Source organism: Mesoplodon densirostris, chromosome 19 (genome assembly GCF_025265405.1).
Source record: "Mesoplodon densirostris isolate mMesDen1 chromosome 19, mMesDen1 primary haplotype, whole genome shotgun sequence".
NCBI lineage: Eukaryota > Metazoa > Chordata > Mammalia > Artiodactyla > Ziphiidae > Mesoplodon > Mesoplodon densirostris.
The window spans coordinates 62,011,554-62,032,962 of NC_082679.1; the positions used below are offsets into that span (position 1 = coordinate 62,011,554).

The 21,409-nt window shown below is 53.3% G+C and overlaps 1 protein-coding gene and 1 non-coding gene across 4 annotated transcripts; one reads left to right on the forward strand and one right to left on the reverse strand.

Annotated features, from left to right (window-relative positions):
* Nucleotides 1-252: 252 nt before the first annotated feature.
* LOC132481035 (U6 spliceosomal RNA) lies at nt 253-359 on the reverse strand. The gene has a single exon (XR_009530742.1). It is a non-coding gene; the product is annotated as a U6 spliceosomal RNA (small nuclear RNA).
* A 1,151-nt stretch (nt 360-1,510) lies between these two features.
* Nucleotides 1,511-19,527, forward strand: KLHL36 (kelch like family member 36). Of its 3 annotated transcripts, none has more exons than XM_060083845.1 (5): nt 1,511-1,622; nt 4,105-4,183; nt 9,114-10,187; nt 11,732-11,889; nt 14,190-19,527. In XM_060083845.1, the coding sequence occupies exons 2-5, from the start codon at nt 4,121-4,123 to the stop codon at nt 14,743-14,745; spliced, it is 1,851 nt and encodes a 616-aa protein (XP_059939828.1). In that variant the 5' UTR covers nt 1,511-1,622; nt 4,105-4,120; the 3' UTR covers nt 14,746-19,527. The 3 variants fall into 3 exon arrangements, with proteins under 3 accessions (XP_059939828.1, XP_059939830.1, XP_059939829.1); XM_060083847.1 differs by lacking the exon at nt 1,511-1,622 and adding an exon at nt 7,295-7,428 and having other exon boundaries at nt 4,103-4,183; XM_060083846.1 differs by lacking the exons at nt 1,511-1,622; nt 4,105-4,183 and adding an exon at nt 6,265-7,428.
* The last annotated feature ends 1,882 nt before the right edge of the window (nt 19,528-21,409 follow it).

Consider the following 21,409-nt stretch of genomic DNA (forward strand, 5'->3'; position numbering starts at 1 on the left):
ATTTTTTTAAATCAAAGGGTACCTCCCTGTACCACGAAGAGAGCAGTCTTTATTTAAAAAAAAAAAAAAAAAAAAAGACACTCTCAATCCTTCCCAGAGAAGGCAGGAATAGAAAAACAAGGACAGAGAGTTTTTTTGTTTGGTTTTGCTTTTGTAACAGCTTTATTTATTTTTTTAACATCTTTATTGGAGTATAATTGCTCTACAATGGTGTGTTAGTTTCTGCTTTATAACAAAGTGAATCAGCCATACAAAAATATGGAACGCTTCACGAATTTGCATGTCATCTTTGCACAGGGGCCATGCTAATATTTTCTGTATCGTTCCAATTTTAGTATATGTGCTGCCGAAGCGAGCACAACAGCTTTACTGAGATACAGCTCATACCATATTTTTTTTTTGGTTCTGGCGGCGCCGGGTGGCTTGTAGGATCTTAGCTCTTTGACCAGGGATTGAACCCAGGGCACAGCAGTGAAAACGCCACGGCCTAACAACTGGACCGCCAGGGAAATCCCAAAATCACCCTTTTGAATTGTACATTTCAATGTTTCTTTTGTATATTCAGAGTTGCGCAATCATCAATACCACCTAATTTCAGAACATTCTTATCACCCTCCCCCTGCAAAATCTCTTAACAGCCACCCACTCCATTTCCCCCCATCTGGTTAGCCCTGGGTAACCACTAATCTTTCTGTCTCTATGGACTTGCCAGTTCTGGACACTTCATATAAATGGACTCATACAGTACTCACACATACAATATGTGTCCTTCTGCGTCTGACTTCTTTCACTTAGCATAATGTTTTCAAGGTTTATCCAGGCTGTAGCATCACTTTGACAAGGATAGATCCGTGATGGTTAAACTCATTCATTCCTCGAATATTTATTGAGCGGCTACTAGGTGCCAGCCCTGGGGGCCCAGCCAGGAATAAAACCGACAGTAAACCCTGCCCTGGAGGGTTTCTAGTTGGGGAGAGAGACAATAAGTCAAATGAACAAGGAAATGATTCAGAAGATTAGACGGTGGTAAAAGCTAAGTGAAGCGGAAAGCTGGAAACGGGGTGAGGAGAGAGGGATGGTGACTTTAATCACGGGGTCAGCGAAGGCCTCACCGTAGGGTGAACGCAGAGGCCGACCGAGCTAAGGCTGGAAGGAGGTGAGGGTGCGAAGGTGCCACCGCGATGGCCCCTCCCAGCACTCCGGTCCCCCAGGCCCGGGACCATGCCTGTCCCTCCACGCCGTGTCCCTGTGGCACCCAGTAGGCATTTCGCGGTACGTGACTGTGAGTGGCCTGCCTGGGCCGCAAGCGAGTCCGGCGGCCGGGTGGACAGCGAGGCGAGGCTGGGCGAGGACGCCGCGCCCCCCGCGTCCCCCGCGCAGGCCCCGCCCGCCTGGGGCAGGCCCCGCCCCGCCCCGCCCCGCCCCCGCCCCGCCAGAGCCCACCCCCTCCCGGCCGCCGCCATTGGCCGCGCGCGCCTCCGCCCTCGGCCTCGCACTTCCTGGCGGAGCCATGGCCGCGCACCCGGCCGGCCCACGGGCTCCGACGCCCGGGCCCCGCCGCCCCGACCGCCCGGCCCCGCCGTTCGGGATCCCCGCGCCGCGCCCGTAGCGCGCCCTCCCAGGTGGGCCTCCGCGCGCGCCCCTCTCCTGCCCGGGCCGAGAGCCGCGCGCCGTCCGGGGACCGGGGCGGGGGGCGGGCCTGCCTGGGAACGGTCCCCGGCCCCGCGAGCTGCGACCCGGTTCCGCCCCCGGGATCTCTTTGTGCTCGGGGGGTGGACCGCGGGGCCGGGGGCGAGCGGAGGGGCCGCCGCGGGGCCGGGGTTGGGGGATGGAGAGGGGGCCGCCGCCCCCGCAGGTGAGACAGGTGCGGCCTGTGCGGCTGGCCCGCGCGGCCCAGGTGAGTGACTGCCCTCGCGTCCCGCCGCGGGCGCTAGCCCCGGGCGCAACCCAGCTCCGCCTCCTCGCAGCCGGCTCGAGCCCGCCTTGGAGGTCGTGGTGCCGGCGGTTCCGCCAGGGGGTGCTGGGTCCGAGCGAGCTACAGAGGCGTCCCCGGAGACCCTGCCGGCGAGACCCGGGACGGGTGGGTGCCGGCGGGCGTCCGCGTCCACCTCCACGACGCTGTTTCCCGGAGCGCTGCGGTCGGGCACGTTCAGAGTCGAAACCCGGGGAAGGAGCCGGGAGAGGAGGCTCCCTGGGGACCCTCCCGTCCGGACGCGGCCTCGGTTCCCGTGTTTACTAAAAGACCTTTTACGCCTCACTGGGGATCGCCACCGTCCCTGCGTGTGGCTTTGACCCCTCACCTGCTTGCAGAAAGCACAGGAGGCAGCTGATACCTACACTCTTGTAGCAATGAGCCCCAGACCACTTGCCCGCAGACAAAAGGGAGCCTCCACAAGGGGATACTCTCTTTAGAAATCTTGGCCTAGAAAAGAAAGCTCTTAGCACTAAAGGCAGACCTGAGCCCTGGCTGGCTGCCTGCGGTGATGCAGACTGTGCTGTGTGACCTTGGGCGGGGCCGCACGGCCACCTGAGCCTGGGTGTCAGAAACGATGGTGGCACCTGTCTCAGAGGGTGAAGGTGAAACAAGGAAGTCAGGGGTGAGCAGTAGGTTGGATGCTGGTGTCCTTCTCTTCCCCCCTCTGAGCCCCCCAGCATCCTAGGAGCAGACAGAAAGGACAGGGGTGGGGACAGCTGGTCTTTGTCACGAAGTTGCTAGTTTGTCGAGAGAAATCTAGTTGGCCCTTCCTTCCCCCCAGGGAGCTGGCAGGGTGGACTGTGCCTGGATTTGTCCCCCCACCCTCCGTGGGAGCGCTGGAGCCCCCTCTGTGTGTCCCTGATTATCTTGACACAGAGCCGACTCCTTGTCACATTGTTCCTTTTTAGCAAAGGCTGTGTGTTCAGTTGGTAACAAATGGACTCTTTTCAACTCCGCTAGCAGGGGGAAGAATTCCTCCTTAAACCCTCAGTCCCAGTATGTGACTTGTGCCCATATTGCTAGCTTAATCCTTCCTCTGTGTGCCCCCCATCCTCCGAGGTCCCCCCAAAGCCCGGCTCTGTGCTGTTAGTGGGTTGCTTGACTTTTCAAAGCTGGAAGAAACCTTAACATCCCCTGATACACCAGCCCAGTCCATAGATTCAACCATGAAGTCTACAGAGGTTAACTTGCTTGTTCAAGTTTATCCTGCATGTTCCAGCCGGGGCATGGGCTCCCCCTGAAGAGGTTTCCTGCCTGTGGGCATTTTTTTAATGGTCAAGTGAAATAGCCCAGGGATTGAGAGCAGGAAAGCCTCCTTAGGTCTGCTTCTTCCTGTGTGTGACGCTGGGCAAGTTACTTCCCCTCACTGCCATCAGCTTCTTCCTTTATAAACTGAGGATAATAATAGTGCTGTCCTGGTGGGCTTGTTGTGGGGATTAAATCAGTGAGACATAGAAAACACTTAAGACAGTGCCTGTGTTTAGAACGTATTTTATACTTGGTAGTCATCACTGCATCATATCCTTAACTTCATGAAATTTTAGAAGTATGAGATTCATAAAGATTAGGCCACCTTCTACCAGGCATCCCAGTGAAGGGCCCATGTCTGTCCAGTTTTGAAGCTGGACAGACTCAGGTTTGATTCCCAGCCATTCACTAGCTTTGTGACCTTGAGCTCAATATCCTCATCGATAAAATGGGTTAAGTGACATCAGCCCGGCCAAATAGTTGTGGCAGTTTAATGAGATAGCACATGTCAGCTTGGTTCCAGGGTCATAGTCTGGGTTCTGAAATGATAACTGTTGTCATTATAATCTTGATCTCTCGAAAAGGCCTAATTCAGCTCAAGCATCCAAAGGTAGGTACTTGTAGGAGGTGGGCTAAAAGACACGATGTTGTCGGATTTTAGGTGAAAAAGGAACCCTTATTAAATGTTCTGTCTGATTCTAACCCTCTGATTTTTCCAGCTCTCAGAGGAAGGGCGTTCTTTGTAGAACCGTTTTTTCTCCCTCTTTTCCTCCACGTGACTGTTTCGCTCTTGCTGTCACTGATACGCGCCAGCAGAGCCTGCGATTCATGAATGGCCTCGAGTTATTACTACACGCTCAGAAGTCCTGTTCTTGTCGTAGGGCTGCGATCTTGTTTATGATGGAGGGAAGCCGGCAGACGCGAGTGTCTCGGCCGTACAAGATCAGCGAATCCTCAAAGGTCTGTGAATGGGTCGCTCGCCACCTGTGCACATTGCCAAAGAAGCATGAGATTTTTCTAATGAGCTCATTCTGATTGCACAGACTGATTTTCTGTCCTTGGTGTTGGTGTTAATCTCCTTAGCAATGACTAGAGGTGGCACAGGCAAGGAGTGGAAAAATGGTAAAATCAGAGAGAGCAGGGGTTGGGGGGTGCGAGGGGTGTTAGCGACACAACTTGACTCGTTTATCCCACACCTGGCATCTACGGGACAGGGTGGACGCCGTGGGATTTCTGTTTCCACTTGGACTCAAAAACTCCAAGGCTGTGTCCATCGAGAAGCCGGTCCCCAACCTTATCGTGGGGGCAACGCTTTGTGTACCTGGATGTTAAGGGCCCAGAGTCTTCCCCGGCCGTGACCTTCTGAGACCGTAGGAGCCAGTGTGGGTGGATTCTCCATGGCGAGGCTACCTACCTGTGGCACACTGACTACATCAGACTCACCCTGGGAGACGGGGAGGGAGCAGGTGTCTCATGAGAAGTGCATATGCCCGGCTGCACCCCAGACCTGCTAAGTTAAAATCTCAGAGCAGGACCTGCAAATCTATACCTTTAGCAAACTCCTCAGGTGACTTGGAGCGGCCCCTTCCCCCACAGCTGCTGTAGATGAGGTTTGGGGGGCCAGTTGGTGAGACCCTGTCCCAGTTTACACCTGTCTCTTTATGAACATTCATAACACCCTTTTCCTTCTTTAGTTTTTGTTTTTTATTAATTTTTTCGGCCGCACCGCAGCTTGTAGGATCTTAGTTCCCCGACCACGCATTGAACCCTGGCCCTCGGCAGTGAAAGTGCAGAGTCCTAACCGCTGGACCGCCAGGGAATTTTTTTAAAGTGTCCTTTTTTTTTTTTTTTTTTTTTTTTTAACGGTATGTGGGCCTCTCACTGTTGTGGCCTCTCCCGTTGCGGAGCACAGGCTCCGGACGCGCAGGCTCAGCGGCCATGGCTCACGGGCCCAGCCGCTCCGCGGCATGCGGGATCTTCCCGGATCGGGGCACGAACCCGTGTCCCCTGCATTGGCAGGCGGACTCTCAACCACTGCGCCACCGGGGAAGCCCTAAAGTGTCCTTTTTTGAAGATTAAATGTCATGTTTAGCTTAGATCATGCATTCTCCATGGGGCTGATATTGCTCACAAGGACATGAAATGGGTTCTTGGGGGTCTGGAAAGAATTTTACTCTTTTAAAGTATAAAGCTCTACGTATAATACATGCACAGATATATAGAATATATATCTTGCGTTAAAATGACATGGCAAGCTATTAGGAAAAAAATATCTTAAAAGCAGACTGAAAAAAAGATGAAGAAATACCATTTTAGATAAAGGGAGTTGGGAGCAGCCTGTAGATAAGAGGAGAAGAAGAGAGAACGAGGTTCGACAGATGTGTAAAAAAGAAAAACGGTGTAATTTTCAGGGGAGGTTGGTCCTCCTGAGAAATGCTCTCGTATTTCCATTTGAGTTGACTGAGAAGATTCTTGCCAAAGCCCGGCTTTATCTGCTGTGAAACCCCAGAAGGGTCTTGCTGCTGACTCAAAGGGGCTTTGTCTGGGAGCTTGGCTGCAGAGACAGCGTAGCTTTCTAAGTTCGACAGCACTAGAAATCTTTGTCCCTTCAAGCCAGATTCTGAGCTTGTCTCTCTCTGAATTGAAGCTTTTAGGAATAAGCTTCTCTGTCCCTTGGTTCGTTGTATTTATGTTCCTAACTCTTTTATATTTAAAAAGTGCCCAAATCATAATGTACCCTTGATTTTCTAGACATTCAACACACCCAGTTAAAGAACATTATCAAACCCTTCCAGCCCCTACAATCAAGACAGCCACTTAGGGCTTCCCTGGTGGCGCAGTGGTTGAGAGTCTGCCTGCCGATGCAGGGGACACGGGTTCGTGCCCCGGTCCGGGAAGATCCCACATGCCGCGGAGTGGCTGGGCCCGTGAGCCCTGGCCGCTGAGCCTGCGCGTCCAGAGCCTGTGCTCTGCAACAGGAGAGGCCACAACAGTGAGAGGCCCGCGTACCGCAAAAAAAAAAAAAAAAAAAAGACAGCCACTTGCCCAGCTTCCAGCCCTGCAGTTTTGCCTGCCCTTGAACTTATGTAGATGGAGTCAGGGGTGGGTCCCCTGGGTGCCTGGCTCGTTACTCTTGTCACCCTGCTTCTGAGGTTCACCCTGGTTGTTGCATGTGGTGGTAGATTGTGCCCTTCTCAGAGCGGGTGGAGTCTTCCACCGTGTGGCTGCCGCTGTTCATTTATCTGCTCTAAAATGTGTTGATCTACTTTGATGCTGAATTCTTTTTTCTTTTTTAATTATTTATTTAGTTAGTTTGTTTATTTATTTGGCCATGACACGCAGCTTGCAGGATCTTAGTTCCCCGACTGGGGATCGAACCCGTGCCCCCCTGTAGTAGAATCACGGAGTCCTAACCACTGGACCACCAGGGGATTCCCTGAGTTCTTTTTTAATATAAGATACCCCATGCCTGCTTTCTGCCCAGTGTTAGATCCTGAGTTTCTTCACCTGATTAAGGTGCTAAAGTAAGAAACAAAGGAATGAACAGGGTTAATACCACTGGAGAATGTTGCAGGTCGGAGTTTCTAAATTATATGAAACGTTGCAACTCAGTTACTGATGCCAGTTTAATGTTGGGAAGTCACATTTGTCTGTTTTTAGTTTTGGTCTCTGCTGCTGTACTAAATAACCAGAAATGGGCTGTAGTCAGGACCCAAGTAAAGAATTAAACGTGCCTACTTAGCCTAGAGACCCAGCTGTAGAAACAGTGGCCGCCGTCTCCCCTGCCCTGGCTCAGTGCAGCAGGAGGCTCCCCTGGTAGCTGTCATCTGGGGCTCTCCCCAGTCCCCGCCCCTCCCTAGGGCTGTTTCCCTTTTCACGCGGTAGCCTGGTGGGGGTGTGCCCCTATTTAAGTGGGGTAATTCCAGCACCCTCACCAGCTTGGAAACAACCAGGAGCCCGGGGTGGGCTGACAGCCCACCTGATGCCCCTCACTTGCTTCTCTGGGACCCTAGCCTTCACTATTACTCGGAAGCTTGCCGCTGTAGTGCCTTTTTCATTTCCTTCCTTCAGTCCGCACTCAAGAGGGGCCCCAAGCCAACATGTGTTGAAGCCCAGACCAGGCCAGCCTGGCTCTCTCTCTGAATAACCAGAATAGAGGGAGATACCTGTGTGTGGACCTACAAGAAACCATCCTGTCATGTAAGGTAGGAGAGCCTGGCTCTGTAAACCTGGAAGGGAAGGAAGCTTTAGGGAACGTCTGTCTGGTACCCTCAGAAGGTGAGGACGTTGCCCGAGACTGTTGCACAGACAGAGCGATTGATGTGGGAATTGGCCGGACGGGGAAGAACCACGGGAAGTAAAGTGCCCCAATTACTAATGCATCGGAGGCGGTAAGGAGCAGATCTGGAAGGCAAGAAAAATCCACCCCCCTGCCGTAGGACACATGTTGAGGAGTAACCCAGCAGGACCTGTGCCCCAGTCACCCAGCTGCTCACACCTGCTGAGCCCTCACCCACCTGTCTTCCTTTCCACCACCACTTCCCCTGGGGCTTAACGCCCGCCCCGCCCCTTTCCCCAATCGTCCCTGAATCGCCCTGCTACCTAGTTGACATTTCTGAGTGGTCTGTTTTTCCATATGTTGAATTTTCTTGTTGTTTTTATAGGGAATAAATACAGCAGTGTGAAATACCCTAATTAGTTCTTCCAGGGTATAGAAACCCTTGTCTGGGTCTGATTTTTCTTTGCATCTTCAAAAGCCCAGGGCAGGCAGATAACAGTCAAGCAATGTCCACCAACCTGAATGTATTGAATTAATTCCTATTAACTCTTCATATTAATTGATTTGTTAATTCCAGTGTAGCGTGGTGATGAAAGAAAGGTTTGGGCTCTGGGATCAGACCTAAGTTCAAATCCCAGCCCTGCCCCTCAGTCCCTGTGGGACTTTGGGCAAGTTCCTTAGTCTCTCTGAAGCTCACTTTTCCTCATCTGGAATAAGGGGGTTACAACTGACGTTCCGTTGGAGGGTTCCTGGGATGCTCAAATGAGAGTGTGCAGGCGAGTGCACGGCGCGGTCTGCGGCACATACAGCTCCCGGGAAAAGACAGCGTTCCTGCAATTTACATACATTTTCTGGCAATGACTGTTGAAGCCGTGTTTCTGAAAGTAAGATTCCCCAGAGCAGGTTAGTCTGGATATACTGCAGAGTCTCTGGGACCCTCTGCCTCCCTGGACTGGTCTCTGTAGCATAACTGTGGGCACCGCGACTCCGTGGGAACGGACGGTCACAGCTGCTGACTTTGCTCCCGCTCTCCTCGGGCCGGCTCTGGGCCATGTTCTGTCTCATGACCCCTTCCCCGCACCAGACCTGGGTGAGACCAGGAGCCGAGGCTCAGAGGCTGCTCGTGACTCACCCAGATCACACAGCTGCAGAGCAGTGGAGCTGGGGTTCCACCAGCTTCTGTCCGACTTGGGAGGCTACACCCCAGGCAACTTCACCCTCCCGATAGGACAGCGTTTTCGAACCTATGTGCCGTGACCCACACACACTAAGAAGGAAAGAGAGACAGGGAAGGAGGGAAGGAAGGAAACTTTGGGGAATTCCGTTTACAAAGAAGGAGGAGAGAGGGAAAACGAAACAAAGGGAAAAAGAAAGATTGAGTTAAAATTTTTATTTGTAGAGAAGGGAAGAAAGGAAATGTACAAATACATATGCACACATACAGGGAAACACCCTGCTTTTCTGCGAGGTGGTCTGACGCCTTGTTTCCTGTCCTCTCTCATTCCACTGTGTGTCAGTGCTGGTCGCGTAGCGCTAGCTGGGCCCCTGCGGTGTGGGGGCGGGTTGGCGGCCCCCTCCCCTCCTGACGCGCGCGCTCCACCGCCACCGCAGGTGTACCGCTGGGCCGACCACTCGAGCACAGTGCTGCAGCGGCTGAACGAGCAGCGCCTGTGTGGCCTCTTCTGCGACGTGGTCCTGGTGGCCGACGAGCAGCGCGTGCCGGCCCACCGCAACCTGCTGGCCGTGTGCAGCGACTACTTCAACTCCATGTTCACCCTCGGCATGCGCGAGGCCTTCCAGAAGGAGGTGGAGCTCATCGGCGCCTCCTACATCGGGCTCAAGGCCGTGGTGGACTTCCTGTACGGCGGGGAGCTGGTGCTGGACGGTGGCAACATCGACTACGTCCTGGAGACGGCCCACCTGCTGCAGATCTGGACGGTGGTGGACTTCTGCTGCGAGTACCTGGAGCAGGAGGTGAGCGAGGACAACTACCTGTACCTGCAGGAGCTGGCCTCCATCTACAGCCTCAAGCGGCTGGACGCCTTCCTGGACGGCTTCATCCTCAGCCGCTTCGGCACGCTGTCCTTCACGCCCGACTTCCTGCAGAACGTGTCCGTGCAGAAGCTGTGCGCCTACCTGGGCAGCAGCCAGGTGCAGCGGGAGTGCGAGCACGACCTGCTGCAGGCGGCCCTGCAGTGGCTGACGCAGCGGCCCGAGCGCGAGGCCCACGCCTACCAGGTGCTGGAGAACATCCACTTCCCCCTCATCCCCAAGAACGACCTGCTGCACCGCGTCAAGCCGGCCGTGTGCTCACTGCTGCCCCGCGAGGCCAACTGCGAGGGCTTCATCGAGGAGGCTGTGCGCTACCACAACAGCCTGGCGGCCCAGCCCGTCATGCAGACCAAGCGCACGGCCCTCCGCACCACCCAGGAGTGCCTGCTGTTTGTGGGCGGCGAGGTCTCCGAGCGGTGTCTGGAGCTCAGCGACGACACCTGCTACCTGGACGCCCAGAGCGAGCAGTGGGTCAAGGAGACGCCCCTGCCGGCCCGGCGGAGCCACCACTGCGTCGCCGTGCTGGGGGGGTTCATCTTCATCGCCGGTGGCAGCTTCTCACGGGACAACGGAGGGGATGCGGCATCCAATCTTCTTTATAGGTATGACCCCCGCTGTAAACAGTGGATCAAGGTGAGATTAAAGCCAGATTATTTCTTTACTCTTGAGGACTTTTGATCTCCTTAACCTTAGCCTTGACTGCCCCCCACCCCCTTCTCTCGGGCCTTGACCACCACCCTGCTTCTGAACGAGGTGTGACGATAAAGTGACAAGCCACATCATTCCCCCCACCCCCCCGGTTGGGGGTGGTGAGGGCTGACCGGCCACCTTCTGCAGGGACGGTCGGTGTCCAGAGCATCGCCGTGCAGTAGAACTTTCTTCACCGACAGAACCGTTCTTCATCTGCGCCATCCAATACGGTAGCCACCAGCCATGTGTGGCAGTTGAGCGCTTGAAACGTGGCCTGTGGGACTGAAGAACTGAGTCTTTCATTTTATTTCATTTTCACTAATTTACATCTGAGTGTAAATGGCCACAGGAGGCTGGTGGCTACCGTATTGGATGACACTGCTCTGGAAGATTGACCCACAGTTCTGACAACGTCCCCGTGTCTCAGAGTCTCCGCTCAGTTCCTCTTTGGGGCAGGTTTGGAGCTGGTCAAGGAGGCTACGAAGGCTCACACCTGGCAGGAGTCATGGCCCTTCAGCGGGTGTGGCAGCTGATTCCGGGACAGGCCTGGGTCTTGATGTCAGACCCAGGTTTGGGCCCCAACTTGGCTAAATCGTAGCTAGGGGTTTCAGACCAGTTCCTTGCCCGCTCCAAGTTTCAGCTTCTCCCTCTGGAAACGGGTAGGGGGATGCTGACCTTCCAGAGTCGGTGGTTGTGGCTCACGTTGATTGGCACATGTGCTCCTTCCCTCCCAAGAACCAGATGGCCACCCATGAAAGTCTGTCTCAATCTTTATACTCACACCTCAGTCTTCTTACTTAACTCGGTGCTCTTCTGAGCTCAAGGCTCAGAAGGGACTTGGATGACCTTTTGATTTTATTCTCAAAACTCTAAAACCAAGGTGTAAGTCTTGCACTTGCACTAGCAGGAGGCTCCCAGCTTTGAAGCCCGTCCTCCAAACCTTCATAGCGGTCGCAGCCTGACATGGTCTCCTGCGGGACCGTGTTCATTCGTGTGTTCTGCTTGGATGATTTAAAAAAGAAAGAAAAAGGCTTGGGTCTTCCATTGCTAATTTTCTGTGGAGCACCACTTTCTGCCCATCAACACGGATGACAATCAGCATTAATTTTTCAAATATCTGATTGTGGGGGGTGAGGGGAAAGATGAACTTTTATATCACGAAACCACTACATCAGCAGTTCTGACCTGTGTGTGCTGCAGAATTCCAGTCCACAAGGTCGGCCACGTGGCCAGACAGGTTTGGGGAAGTGAATCCTCCGTCCCCCTCTTGGGGATTCACGAGGTCTCGAGGGTCCTGGGGGCCCTGAGAAATCCCGCCTACAGAGCCCCCCTTTCTTCAAGTTTGGCTCCCTTCCCCAGGCTCATGTGGCCACCACCTCACCTTCCGGGGCTGTGCCTTCCGTGGAGCATGTTTGGGGATGCGGTGCTGGATGTTGATGCTGACCCGAGTTTGGGGAAGGGAAAGTACAGGTGTCTCACCTCCGCAGGTGGCCTCCATGAACCAGCGCCGCGTGGATTTCTACTTGGCCTCCATTGAAGACATGCTGGTGGCCGTCGGCGGCCGGAATGAGAATGGAGCGCTCTCGTCGGTAGAGACCTACAGTCCCAAGACCGACTCGTGGTCCTATGTAGCCGGCTTGCCAAGGTGATTGGGGTTTTGTGGCAGACCCTGCAGACATGGGGGCTTTGGGGTTACAGTTGAGCCCACCTCCCTCTCTGGATATTTTGGCCTTCCAATTCCAGGAAGAATCTCCTGGCTTGTAAATAACGGCGTGGGGAGCAGAGGGCGTGGTTGTCAGGGTGCCTGTTCTGGGCCATCGGACTGCCAGCGTCACCTCTGCCACTGAGACAAACATCCCTCTGTTTCTGAATCTCTTCACTTCCTGAGTTTCGGGGAAATGAGTGCTGGGTTCAGAGAGTGAGAGGTTTACTGAAAATTCCTCCGACTTTGGGCAGGAGGAGTACAGAGGGTGAGGGTTCCCTATCCTCCATCTGACTGCAGCAAGTGTCTTCACCCCACACTCTCTCTTTTTCCTCATCTGTAAAGGGGATGTGATGTCAGGACCACCCTGTCAAGGTGTCCATTCACTGCATTTGTTATGGTCACGGGCTTAGCAGAGGCGCCTGCCATTTATTTGAGCAGCTCCCTGTAGTGGAAGCTGCACGGCTCCTCGAGTCCCCGCCCGTCCCCCCACCCCACAGTAACTACCACCTTCAGGTAAAGGTTCCAAGAAGCCGATGAAGTAACACCTGGACACCTGTGGATAAGAGGATTGGACAATCATGATAGTGGCTGTTGATCACCACGTGCCAGCCTGGGCCATGTGCTTGATGGGATGAGTCCCTTGATATCCACAGTGATCCAGTGGGGTGGGTAATAACCCATGTCATTGATTACCCAAACCCGAATGACCGTGAACGGAGAGCTCACCGTATAAATCCTGACCATGTCCTGGGCAAACCAAGACCTGTGTTCCCCCAGGTTCAGGTCTTGTGTACCATCCCACTTTACGGATGGAGAAGTGAGGCTTAATTACATAAGAGTATCTGCCACTGTCACTTTCTCTAGGCCAGCCGGCGTGGTTTGTGTACCTTAAGTGCAACAACAACCCTATCGTTATTTTTTCTAAGTGGACCATCCATGTCCAGAGTTGGAGTAAACATAATCCACGATGCTGCCGTCATTAGGGCATGCATGTCCCACATTTGTTCCGTTTGCTTACTCACACCTTTTTTCATTCATTGACTGACTTGTATAATGAGACCTCCACGAGCCCACAGCCCAACCCAGGAGTCGAAGACGTTGAGCGGTAGCCCACCTGCCTGGGACCCATTTGCCCCGTGTGCGCTTCTCCCATCTGCCTGCTTCCCGCCTCCAGCTAAGGAATCACCGTCCTGAATGTCGTGACGCCGTTCCCTTTTTGTTCCACCTTTGTGTGCACTTTTTTTGCTGTTGGTAATTTCTTCTTTGTCTTTATATAGATCTCTTTTTTTTTTTTTTTTTTTTTCTTTTTGCGGTATGCGGGCCTCTCACTGTTGTGGCCCCTCCCGTTGCGGAGCACAGGCTCCGGATGCGCAGGCCCAGCGGCCATGGCTCACGGGCCCAGCCGCTCCGCGGCATATGGGATCCTCCCAGACCGGGGCACGAACCCGTATCCCCTGCATCGGCAGGCGGACTCTCAACCACTGCGCCACCAGGGAGGCCCTAGATCTCATTTTTTAGAGTGATTTTAGGTGTAGAGAAAATTGAGCAGAAAGTACAGAGGTTCCCACGCGCACCCAGCTCCCCCCGTTGCAGTAACTGGTACATCATTTCCAGCTAATGCACCAGAGTCGATACATTCGCTTTAACTAAGCTCTAGTTTACATTAGGCTCCCTCTCTGGGTTGTGCATTCTGCGGTTTTGACACGTGTATGATGATGCGTATCCATGATTACAGTGTCGTACAGAATAGTCCCAGTGCCCGAAGAATCCCTCGAGCTCCATCTTTTCATCCCTCCCTGCTTCCCCTGAACTGCTGGCAGCCACTGATACTTACTGTCCCTTTAGGGCTGACTTTTCCAGACTGTCCTGTACTTGGAGCTGCACTTTGTTGCAGGCCCTGCTTGATGTGTGATGGGACCAGGGCCACACGTGTGCCTCAGTAGCGTAGCGTTTCTAGCCCTAATGAGACAGATGCAGTCTTGTGATGATGCCCACTTCTCAGATGGGCAGAGAGAGGGCAGAGCTGGGATTCTGGCCCAGGCGGTCCGGCTGCAGAGCTGCCCGTGTGTCACCTGCCCTGCTCCATCTGTCACCCCCTCCCATCCTCACCACCCCCTCAGAGGGCAGCTTGTCCCCATTTTGCCGAGGAGAAGACCGGGTCCCCGGCTCACAGAGGCCCAGCCTGTGCAGCACTGAGCTCCTGTCTCTGTCGGTCTGTCCATCCATCTATCTCTCCACAGGTTCACGTACGGCCACGCGGGCACCATCTACAAAGACTTCGTGTACATCTCGGGGGGCCACGACTACCAGATCGGCCCCTACCGCAAGAACCTGCTGTGCTACGACCACCGGACAGACGTGTGGGAAGAACGGCGGCCCATGACCACGGCACGTGGCTGGCACAGCATGTGCAGCCTGGGGGACAGCATCTACTCCATCGGCGGCAGCGACGACAGCCTCGAGTCCATGGAGCGCTTCGACGTGCTGGGCGTGGAGGCCTACAGCCCGCAGTGCAACCAGTGGACCCGCGTGGCACCACTGCTGCACGCCAACAGCGAGTCGGGGGTGGCCGTGTGGGAGGGCCGCATCTACATCCTGGGCGGCTACAGCTGGGAGAACACGGCCTTCTCCAAGACGGTGCAGGTGTACGACCGCGAGAAGGACAAGTGGAGCAAGGGCACCGACCTGCCCAAGGCCATCGCCGGCGTGTCCGCCTGCGTGTGCGCCCTGAAGCCACGGCTGGAGGACAAGAAGAAGAAGGGCAAGGGCAAGAGGCCCCAGGACCGCGGCCAGTGACCCCGCCGCCGCCGCCACCTCCGGCGCGTCTGGAGACCAGCAGCCACGTGGTAGAATCCCGGAACCATTATCAACGACTTAGCAGCTTTTTTTACTTTTATGATTCTTGGTATTTCTATGATATCACAGTAACCGATTAAATATTCTGTATGACTTGACATACTATCTTGCTCGAATAATTAAAGCGGGGCCCAGGCAGGAGCGACCCCCTGTGTCTGTGCAGGGCTGCTTCCCACGTTGCGAACCCCCATGGGTGACCCCCCCCCCGACCGTCCCCCAGAGAGCAGCCAGGGCAGGGGTGACGCAGAAATTTTCCTATCGAAACGAAGGGCTGCGGTGGGACATGGCAGACTCCCTGGTCCACGCCTCCCCACACCTGGCTGAGCTTTGAAGAAAACAGGTTCCTGAGCCCCGCCTCAGAATGATCCAGTCTGAAACTACCAGGAGTGGTGTAGGGGAGCCTAGAAACTCCTTTAGCCGGTCCCTGGGACGACTGAGCGTCGGCCATGTTCGGAAATCACCGGCAAGGGCGTCTTTCCAGGTGGAGCACAGAGACCCACAGGGGGCGCCCGCGTGACCGAGAGCCACCAGCTTGCCGGCAGTCAGGCGAGCCGTGGGACTGCTCACCAGGGAGGTCTCCCCACCCGGATTTCTTGCTCAGGTGACTGCTGCTTCTAAATAATCCTGTTTCTCCTGGTTGGTCGTCTTCCCGAATTCTAAAAGGGGATAGATAATCAAGGAAGAAAGGTAAAAAAGGGCGCCTTATTCTGTGATTTGTGCTCTCGTCTTTTTACTGTTTCTTTTTTCTGGAACCCGCTGTTTCTCAGATTACTGATGGACTGAGCCCCACAGATCTCCATTTATCACTCAGGAAAGAAAAAGGGAGCCCGCAGAATGTGCCATTGTCTCCTGTGACTCCAGCTCTGAGAAGCCACAGGAAGCTCCCACACGAGTGAGTGAGGGCCCGTGGATCCCCAGCAAGGGAAGGTTGTCCGAGTACCTCCCTCGACTCCAGCGCCAGATCCTGGTCCTGGCCGTCCGTGCTGGGGGCAAAGTTCTTTAACAAGTCATGAGCTGTTTCCCCCCTCATTAAGTGACAGATGAAACAACGGCCAGGTCTCCTCCCAGGGGTTAAGCTCGCTCAGTCTATATAAGCTGTGAAAGTGGATTCCGCACCTCCTCAGGAGATGCGTGACCGGCCAGGCCTGGCTCCTGCAGTTACCGGAACTCACAACAGTAGCGTGTGCCATTTAAGGAGAGTTTGAGACTCGTGCCCAAGCCGCTGTGTCACACCAGGACGATGGGCATGGGGTGGGTTTTAATCACGAGCCAAGGGAAGCCTTAGTGATCTATACTGTAGCAGAGATCTGACTGCAGAGACGAGGACACTTCAAGATTTATCGTTAACATTGCTATTAGAATAAGAATCTCAGTTAACTTCTTTTTTCCTTTTTTGTCTCTTTACTACACTTCCTTTCCTTTCTCTCAAAGGTTTACTGTGATTTTGATTGGCCCCTTTCTCTAGTAACCAGGAGAGCTGAGAGCCACTTGGGAGCTGAAAGCTTCGGTACCCAAACGATTGCCCCCTCTCGTGAGACGGGCGACCTGTCTGCATATTTAGCTGGTTCCTTGCCTATGGAAGTCGCTAAAGGCTTCCAGACTCTTGAGAGGTTCTGCAAGGCATACAAACAGTCAAACCAGAAAAGTGTCCATCTTCTTGGAGCTCTTTAAAACAACATTTAGGTGTATTAAAGGCTCTGAGGAGTCCTGCATTAACTACTAACCCTCCATCAACCCAGCATTTCCAAACTTCATTGAGCCCGAAACCCTTCTTTTACCTCAAACCTAGTCCAGCCCTCCTCGAAACATGTTTTGCAGAACTACTGCCAATTTTGGGATAAGCTTACCCCCTTCCTGTTCCAGGAAAGGTTTCATTATTTGAAGACCCTTTAGAAGGCACAGAACCTGTGGTCTGTTCTCCCCACCTCAGCCCAGGTCATGAGCAAAGAGGTGGTCGTTCAGTCAGAATCCAGGGGCAGGCTGCGCTGAGCACATGGAAAGACCATGCGTGCTTTGGGGAGCCGGGAAGGCTTTGACCTTGGGAAGCAGACAGGCACGAATTTTTAGCCTAAGCCAGCTGTTGTGTTTTTGACTTCTAGGACGTGTTCCAGGATAAGGGTGCAGTGCTGGCCTCTCTTCTGATTTTCTTGTGCCTTGCAGGTTAACGTACCATGTCCTGCACCTCCTATTCTGTGATGTCTCCCTTGCCACTGTGAAGGCTGTTTGTGATTTACACGCCTTAGAATCTAATATGATTGAGGCGGTGAGTGTTCCTTTAAAGGTAGGGTTGATGAGGAAGTTTCCTTTTGGAGACCAACTTCAGATAATTGGCAGTGGCTCCACTGCGCTAGGAAAGGTTTTCGAGCTCACTGTGGTCCGTGGAGCGGAGCATCGTGACCCGTGAGCAGCGCCTGCCTGGCTGGATAAGGGAGAGTAGAGTGGTGGGACTGTGGCAGGTCTCTTGCTGTCTGTGGTTTTAAGATGGACATCACCGTGCTATGCAGTGCAGCTAAGATCGGAAGAAAATGGTTTATAACCCAGGTGGGCAGAGCTTGGGGATGTACTTATGCAGGTGGCCATTAGAACTGCAAAATCACGATAGTGTGATTTCAAACCATGGTGATGAAGGCTTGGGTTCTCCTGGCTGCCATGTTGAGACAGAAACAGCAACTTTTGCCATTATTTTGTCAAACTCAGCGCTCCGAGCTGTTCTGCTAGAACTTTGACAATTCTTGGATCATCTTACTTTGACCTTTCAGAATGAGCCTGGTGGGCTTTTATTCAGGTTCTGATTTTTTTCTTTTAAAGAACTAGAGTTTTAACTTCATATTAGTGGTAGGTTTTGAGTTTGACCCTCACCCAAGTTGGAACCCTGTTTGCTTAAGCAGAGTAGAAAAGCTGAAGAATCCTGGTTACTTACAGTGGTCTTTCTGCTGTTTAAAATACACAGAGATTATCTTAGCACCTTGCGTGTGTGTACGGCTCAATTCGTATTTTTAACATCCTGCTGCTTTAGAAATCTAGAATACCAGGTAGGACTCCTTCTAGATCTTGATCTGAGCAGCAAACCTCATGTGTGTATTTATATTCTGAATGCCCCTCCCCTTGACCCTGAATGATAGGAACCCCAGAAGCCAACCCTAAAGGGTGTTCAATTTGGGATGGGAACCCAAATGCCAAAGGGAAGTGGAGTCCCTCCCAGGTCCCACTCTGAGTTCAGGTGAGTTCACCTGTGGCTCAAAGTGCCTGGCCCCTAAGCCAGGAGTGACCTTTGGGTGATTTGCAGCTGTGGGGGAAGGGAAAGGACCGCACCCTGCCACCCCAACCCCCTTGTAGACTTAGCAGCCTCCTCCTCCTCTTACCCTGGTCCTCCGTGGCACGTGGCCCTGCCAGCACCTCACTTAGCTTTTGGCTCTCGGAACTTTTGGCTAGAATCTCAGACCACTGGTCCCAAACCTGGAGGGGCAGTTCTAGCCATGTGGCGTGGACATCCTTGCTGTCTCCGTGGAGATTCTGAGCATCTTCAGAGGGAAAGGGGCAGAGTCCCCATCTCCAGGATAAACCTCTGAAACGTAGGGCAGCCCTCCGGGTGCTTAAGAGAGCCTGCCCTGTGTGTTCCCCAAGCCTGGCAGTTTTTAAAGTTTTTGAAATGTTTTGATACTTTTTGATACCATTTGCTAATAACCTTTTGTAGTTGCCTGCCGGGGTTCTCCACCTCCCCCCACCCCTCGAGCTTGCGCTAGAGAGCAGGCGTCCCCGGGTCAGCGCCAGGGTCTCGCCTACCTGTGGCTGTGACTCTCCTCCATGGCTGCGATCTGATACAAACTCTTGAATTGTGTAAGGGCACACGTGGCCCGGGAATGTGACTGTCTTGGACCCCCCAACTGAGCAGAAGGGCAGTGCTTTATGATGAGGACACTCTAACGCCCTGAGATGTTGTGCATTTCTTCCAAAGGTCCTACCTCAGCAGAATGTGCAGAGTTGAAAAGATACCTGGGGGCTGATCCATATATCACCTGTCCAGTACAGGTCGTTCCTCAACCCAGGGCGTGGCTGGGTCTTGAGTCACTCCCGTCCACGCCTCCTTTTAAAGAGACATTTTAACATGAAATCCACAGAAGCTGTTAACAGTGAACCATCCTGCACTTTGCAGAGTGACTACCCGTAGTTTTGGAGGTCATTCATTTCTTTTTTTTTCCCCCTTTTTACATGGGTAGAATTTGTGGCTTCGCAGGGTGTTTGGGGGTCTCAAGAAATTGTCTTTTGGTTGCCTTAGTTAAAAGAGTTGAATGAATGTACAAATTTTGGTGGTAGAGGGGGGCGGAGGAGAAGAACCCTCCCGTGTCAGTTTTCTTTGAGAAAAGGAACTCCACTTTTCAGAGTTACTTGAGCCGTCCTTACAGGTTTGCTTGCGGTGGAAGGAAAAGTCCTTTGGATCAACTGAAATCCATCATCACTACCAGCCCCCTTGCAAAATGAGTAAGATCTTTGATGATTAAGTATTGATAATTCATTGGGTATGTTCTGGCTACTCATGTTACCGAAATCTGTAATTACGTGTGTGCTCTTTTTTTAATTTGTTGCTTTTGTATTTGTAGTTGTATGACACCCAAAGCTTTTCTGTGTCTTACCTCTTCTTTAATTTTCTGCACGTTGATTTTTCCCCCCTCTGTTTTTAATTCCATAAAGAATATTCAATTCTCAAAACACATTAAACATGATTTGCCTGCTAGGGTCTGGCTTATTTTATAATCATATCCCTTAGTCTTGTGTGGTTATTGTAATAATCTTCAGTCCTATTTTCTCTGCCTAAATGAAAAAACTCCTTGCATGTTGAGCCCAAATATAATTTGGAAATTAACCAGACTGCCTTTCAGTGTCACGGCAGGCTGGGACGTTTCGATTCTGCTCTCACTGTGCTGCTAATTACTGTATTTTACCAGGAATTTCATTCAGATCCTTGATTGTAGCCCCAAGTCCTGTGACCGGAACTGAAACTATTTGCTTAAATTTGTGTCAGTTGGGGTAATTTGATAAGAAAAGAAAAACAGACAAGGAATGGGTTATGTTCATCAGAAAGATACAATAACATTTCTATAAGAACAGAGTCCCCTTACTGCCCTTAGGGCCCAAGAAGTGGAACATCGCTCCCCTGCACGGACACCAGCAAGCCGACAAGCCCAGTCACGGTCCGGCGTTTCTTCCCCGAGCGTTTGGCAGTTCAGCTTTGGGAGGATGGTGGGAAGTACCTGCCATGCATATCACACCTGGAAACTGGATTCAAATTTGCCTCTGAGCCAGTGAGCTGCCCCAGATGGGACACCGGCTACCAGATGCTAAATTTGCCTGGATTCTTTCATTTCCAGAAGAATCTTAGGTTAGAAACGATACTCCTCCCCTTTTCCGGATGAAGCACCCAGAGCTCGAGCTAATTATCTTACCCAAGTGCAATTACCTTACCTCCCCAGCAGGTCCGCACTCGTCTTGGTGTGGGTCCTCTTGAACAGAGAGCCTTAGATGAGGACTTGGAGCTGGTCCTCATGTTCCCAGGAAGCCCAGCGAGACCAGGAAGGAGGAAAAGCTGCTCATCAGGTGCTTTACCTACGGCTAAGTAGGAGGCGCCCCCGCCACGCCGTGGCGTAAAGCCATAGCATCAGTTATTTTTGCTGACAAATCTGAGGGCTGCCTGGGCTCAGGTAAGCAGCTCTCACCTGGGTCTCACACAGTCCCGGCCAGGTGGCGGCTCCTGGAGGCTCACTGCCCCTCCCCCTCCTTCCTTTCCCTCTGCTCTGCTGCCCCTGCCCCTGCCCCATCCCACGGGTCTCTCTCTCTGGTGACAGAGATGGCACCTCTCAGCGGGAAGCGGGGGCGGGTGGGTATCAATGAATTGGAAAATCCCACAGGAGCCCGTGTGTTCCCACACGTCCTCTGCCCAAGGAAGAGGGGCGGAAGCTCCCAGAGGCCCTGACAACCTCCGCTCTGGGGCTGCCCTGCTCACCGAGCTGGCTCTTCAGTGTCTGGGAGGACTTGGGGCAGAGAGAAGCACCGTGTGTGACAGAGGGGGATGTCAAGCTGTCAGCTTGAGGCCAGCGGGGCCCACCCTGTAGTGGGATCAGAGGAGGGCAGAGGGTCTGTGTCGGATCCCAGAGGCGCCTGCTACGTCTGGAGCTGGATTTTAACCCGAGTCTGCCAGCTCAGACCCAGCTCTTTCAACTACCTGAAAACGATCACCATGTACGTTCCCTGCGTGGGATATTATGTCCCCAGAAGGCCCTGCTGGGGTGCACATATGTGAGCTGAGGGGCTAACGAGGGAAGCCGTCAGCTTTCACTCAACCACAGGCACAGATGCTGTCCCTAACGCAGAATTAGCAGAGAGGCAGTGGGTGCAGGACAGGCAGGTCTGCAGGGGGCTGGGGGAGGGGAGAGAGAGGACCCAAGCCCCTCTCTTCAGATCCACCTACAGATGAGGTCCACACCTCATGTCGGCCGAGGCCAAGGCCATTGTCTCAAGGACCTACCTGCGTTCTCCGTGGAGCTTGACAACTCTGAGTGTGCTCACAAAGCTGCCACACAGTCACTAGGTGTCCGCTTTGTGCCAGGCA

Bases quoted from the DNA above. Each gene is read 5' to 3' on its own strand.
- KLHL36 (XM_060083845.1), top strand. From the start codon at position 4,121: ATGATGGAGGGAAGCCGGCAGACGCGAGTGTCTCGGCCGTACAAGATC. The intron at 10,188-11,731 runs GTGAGATTAAAG...TCACCTCCGCAG, and splicing joins GCTGTAAACAGTGGATCAAG to GTGGCCTCCATGAACCAGCG. The intron at 11,890-14,189 runs GTGATTGGGGTT...ATCTCTCCACAG, and splicing joins TATGTAGCCGGCTTGCCAAG to GTTCACGTACGGCCACGCGG.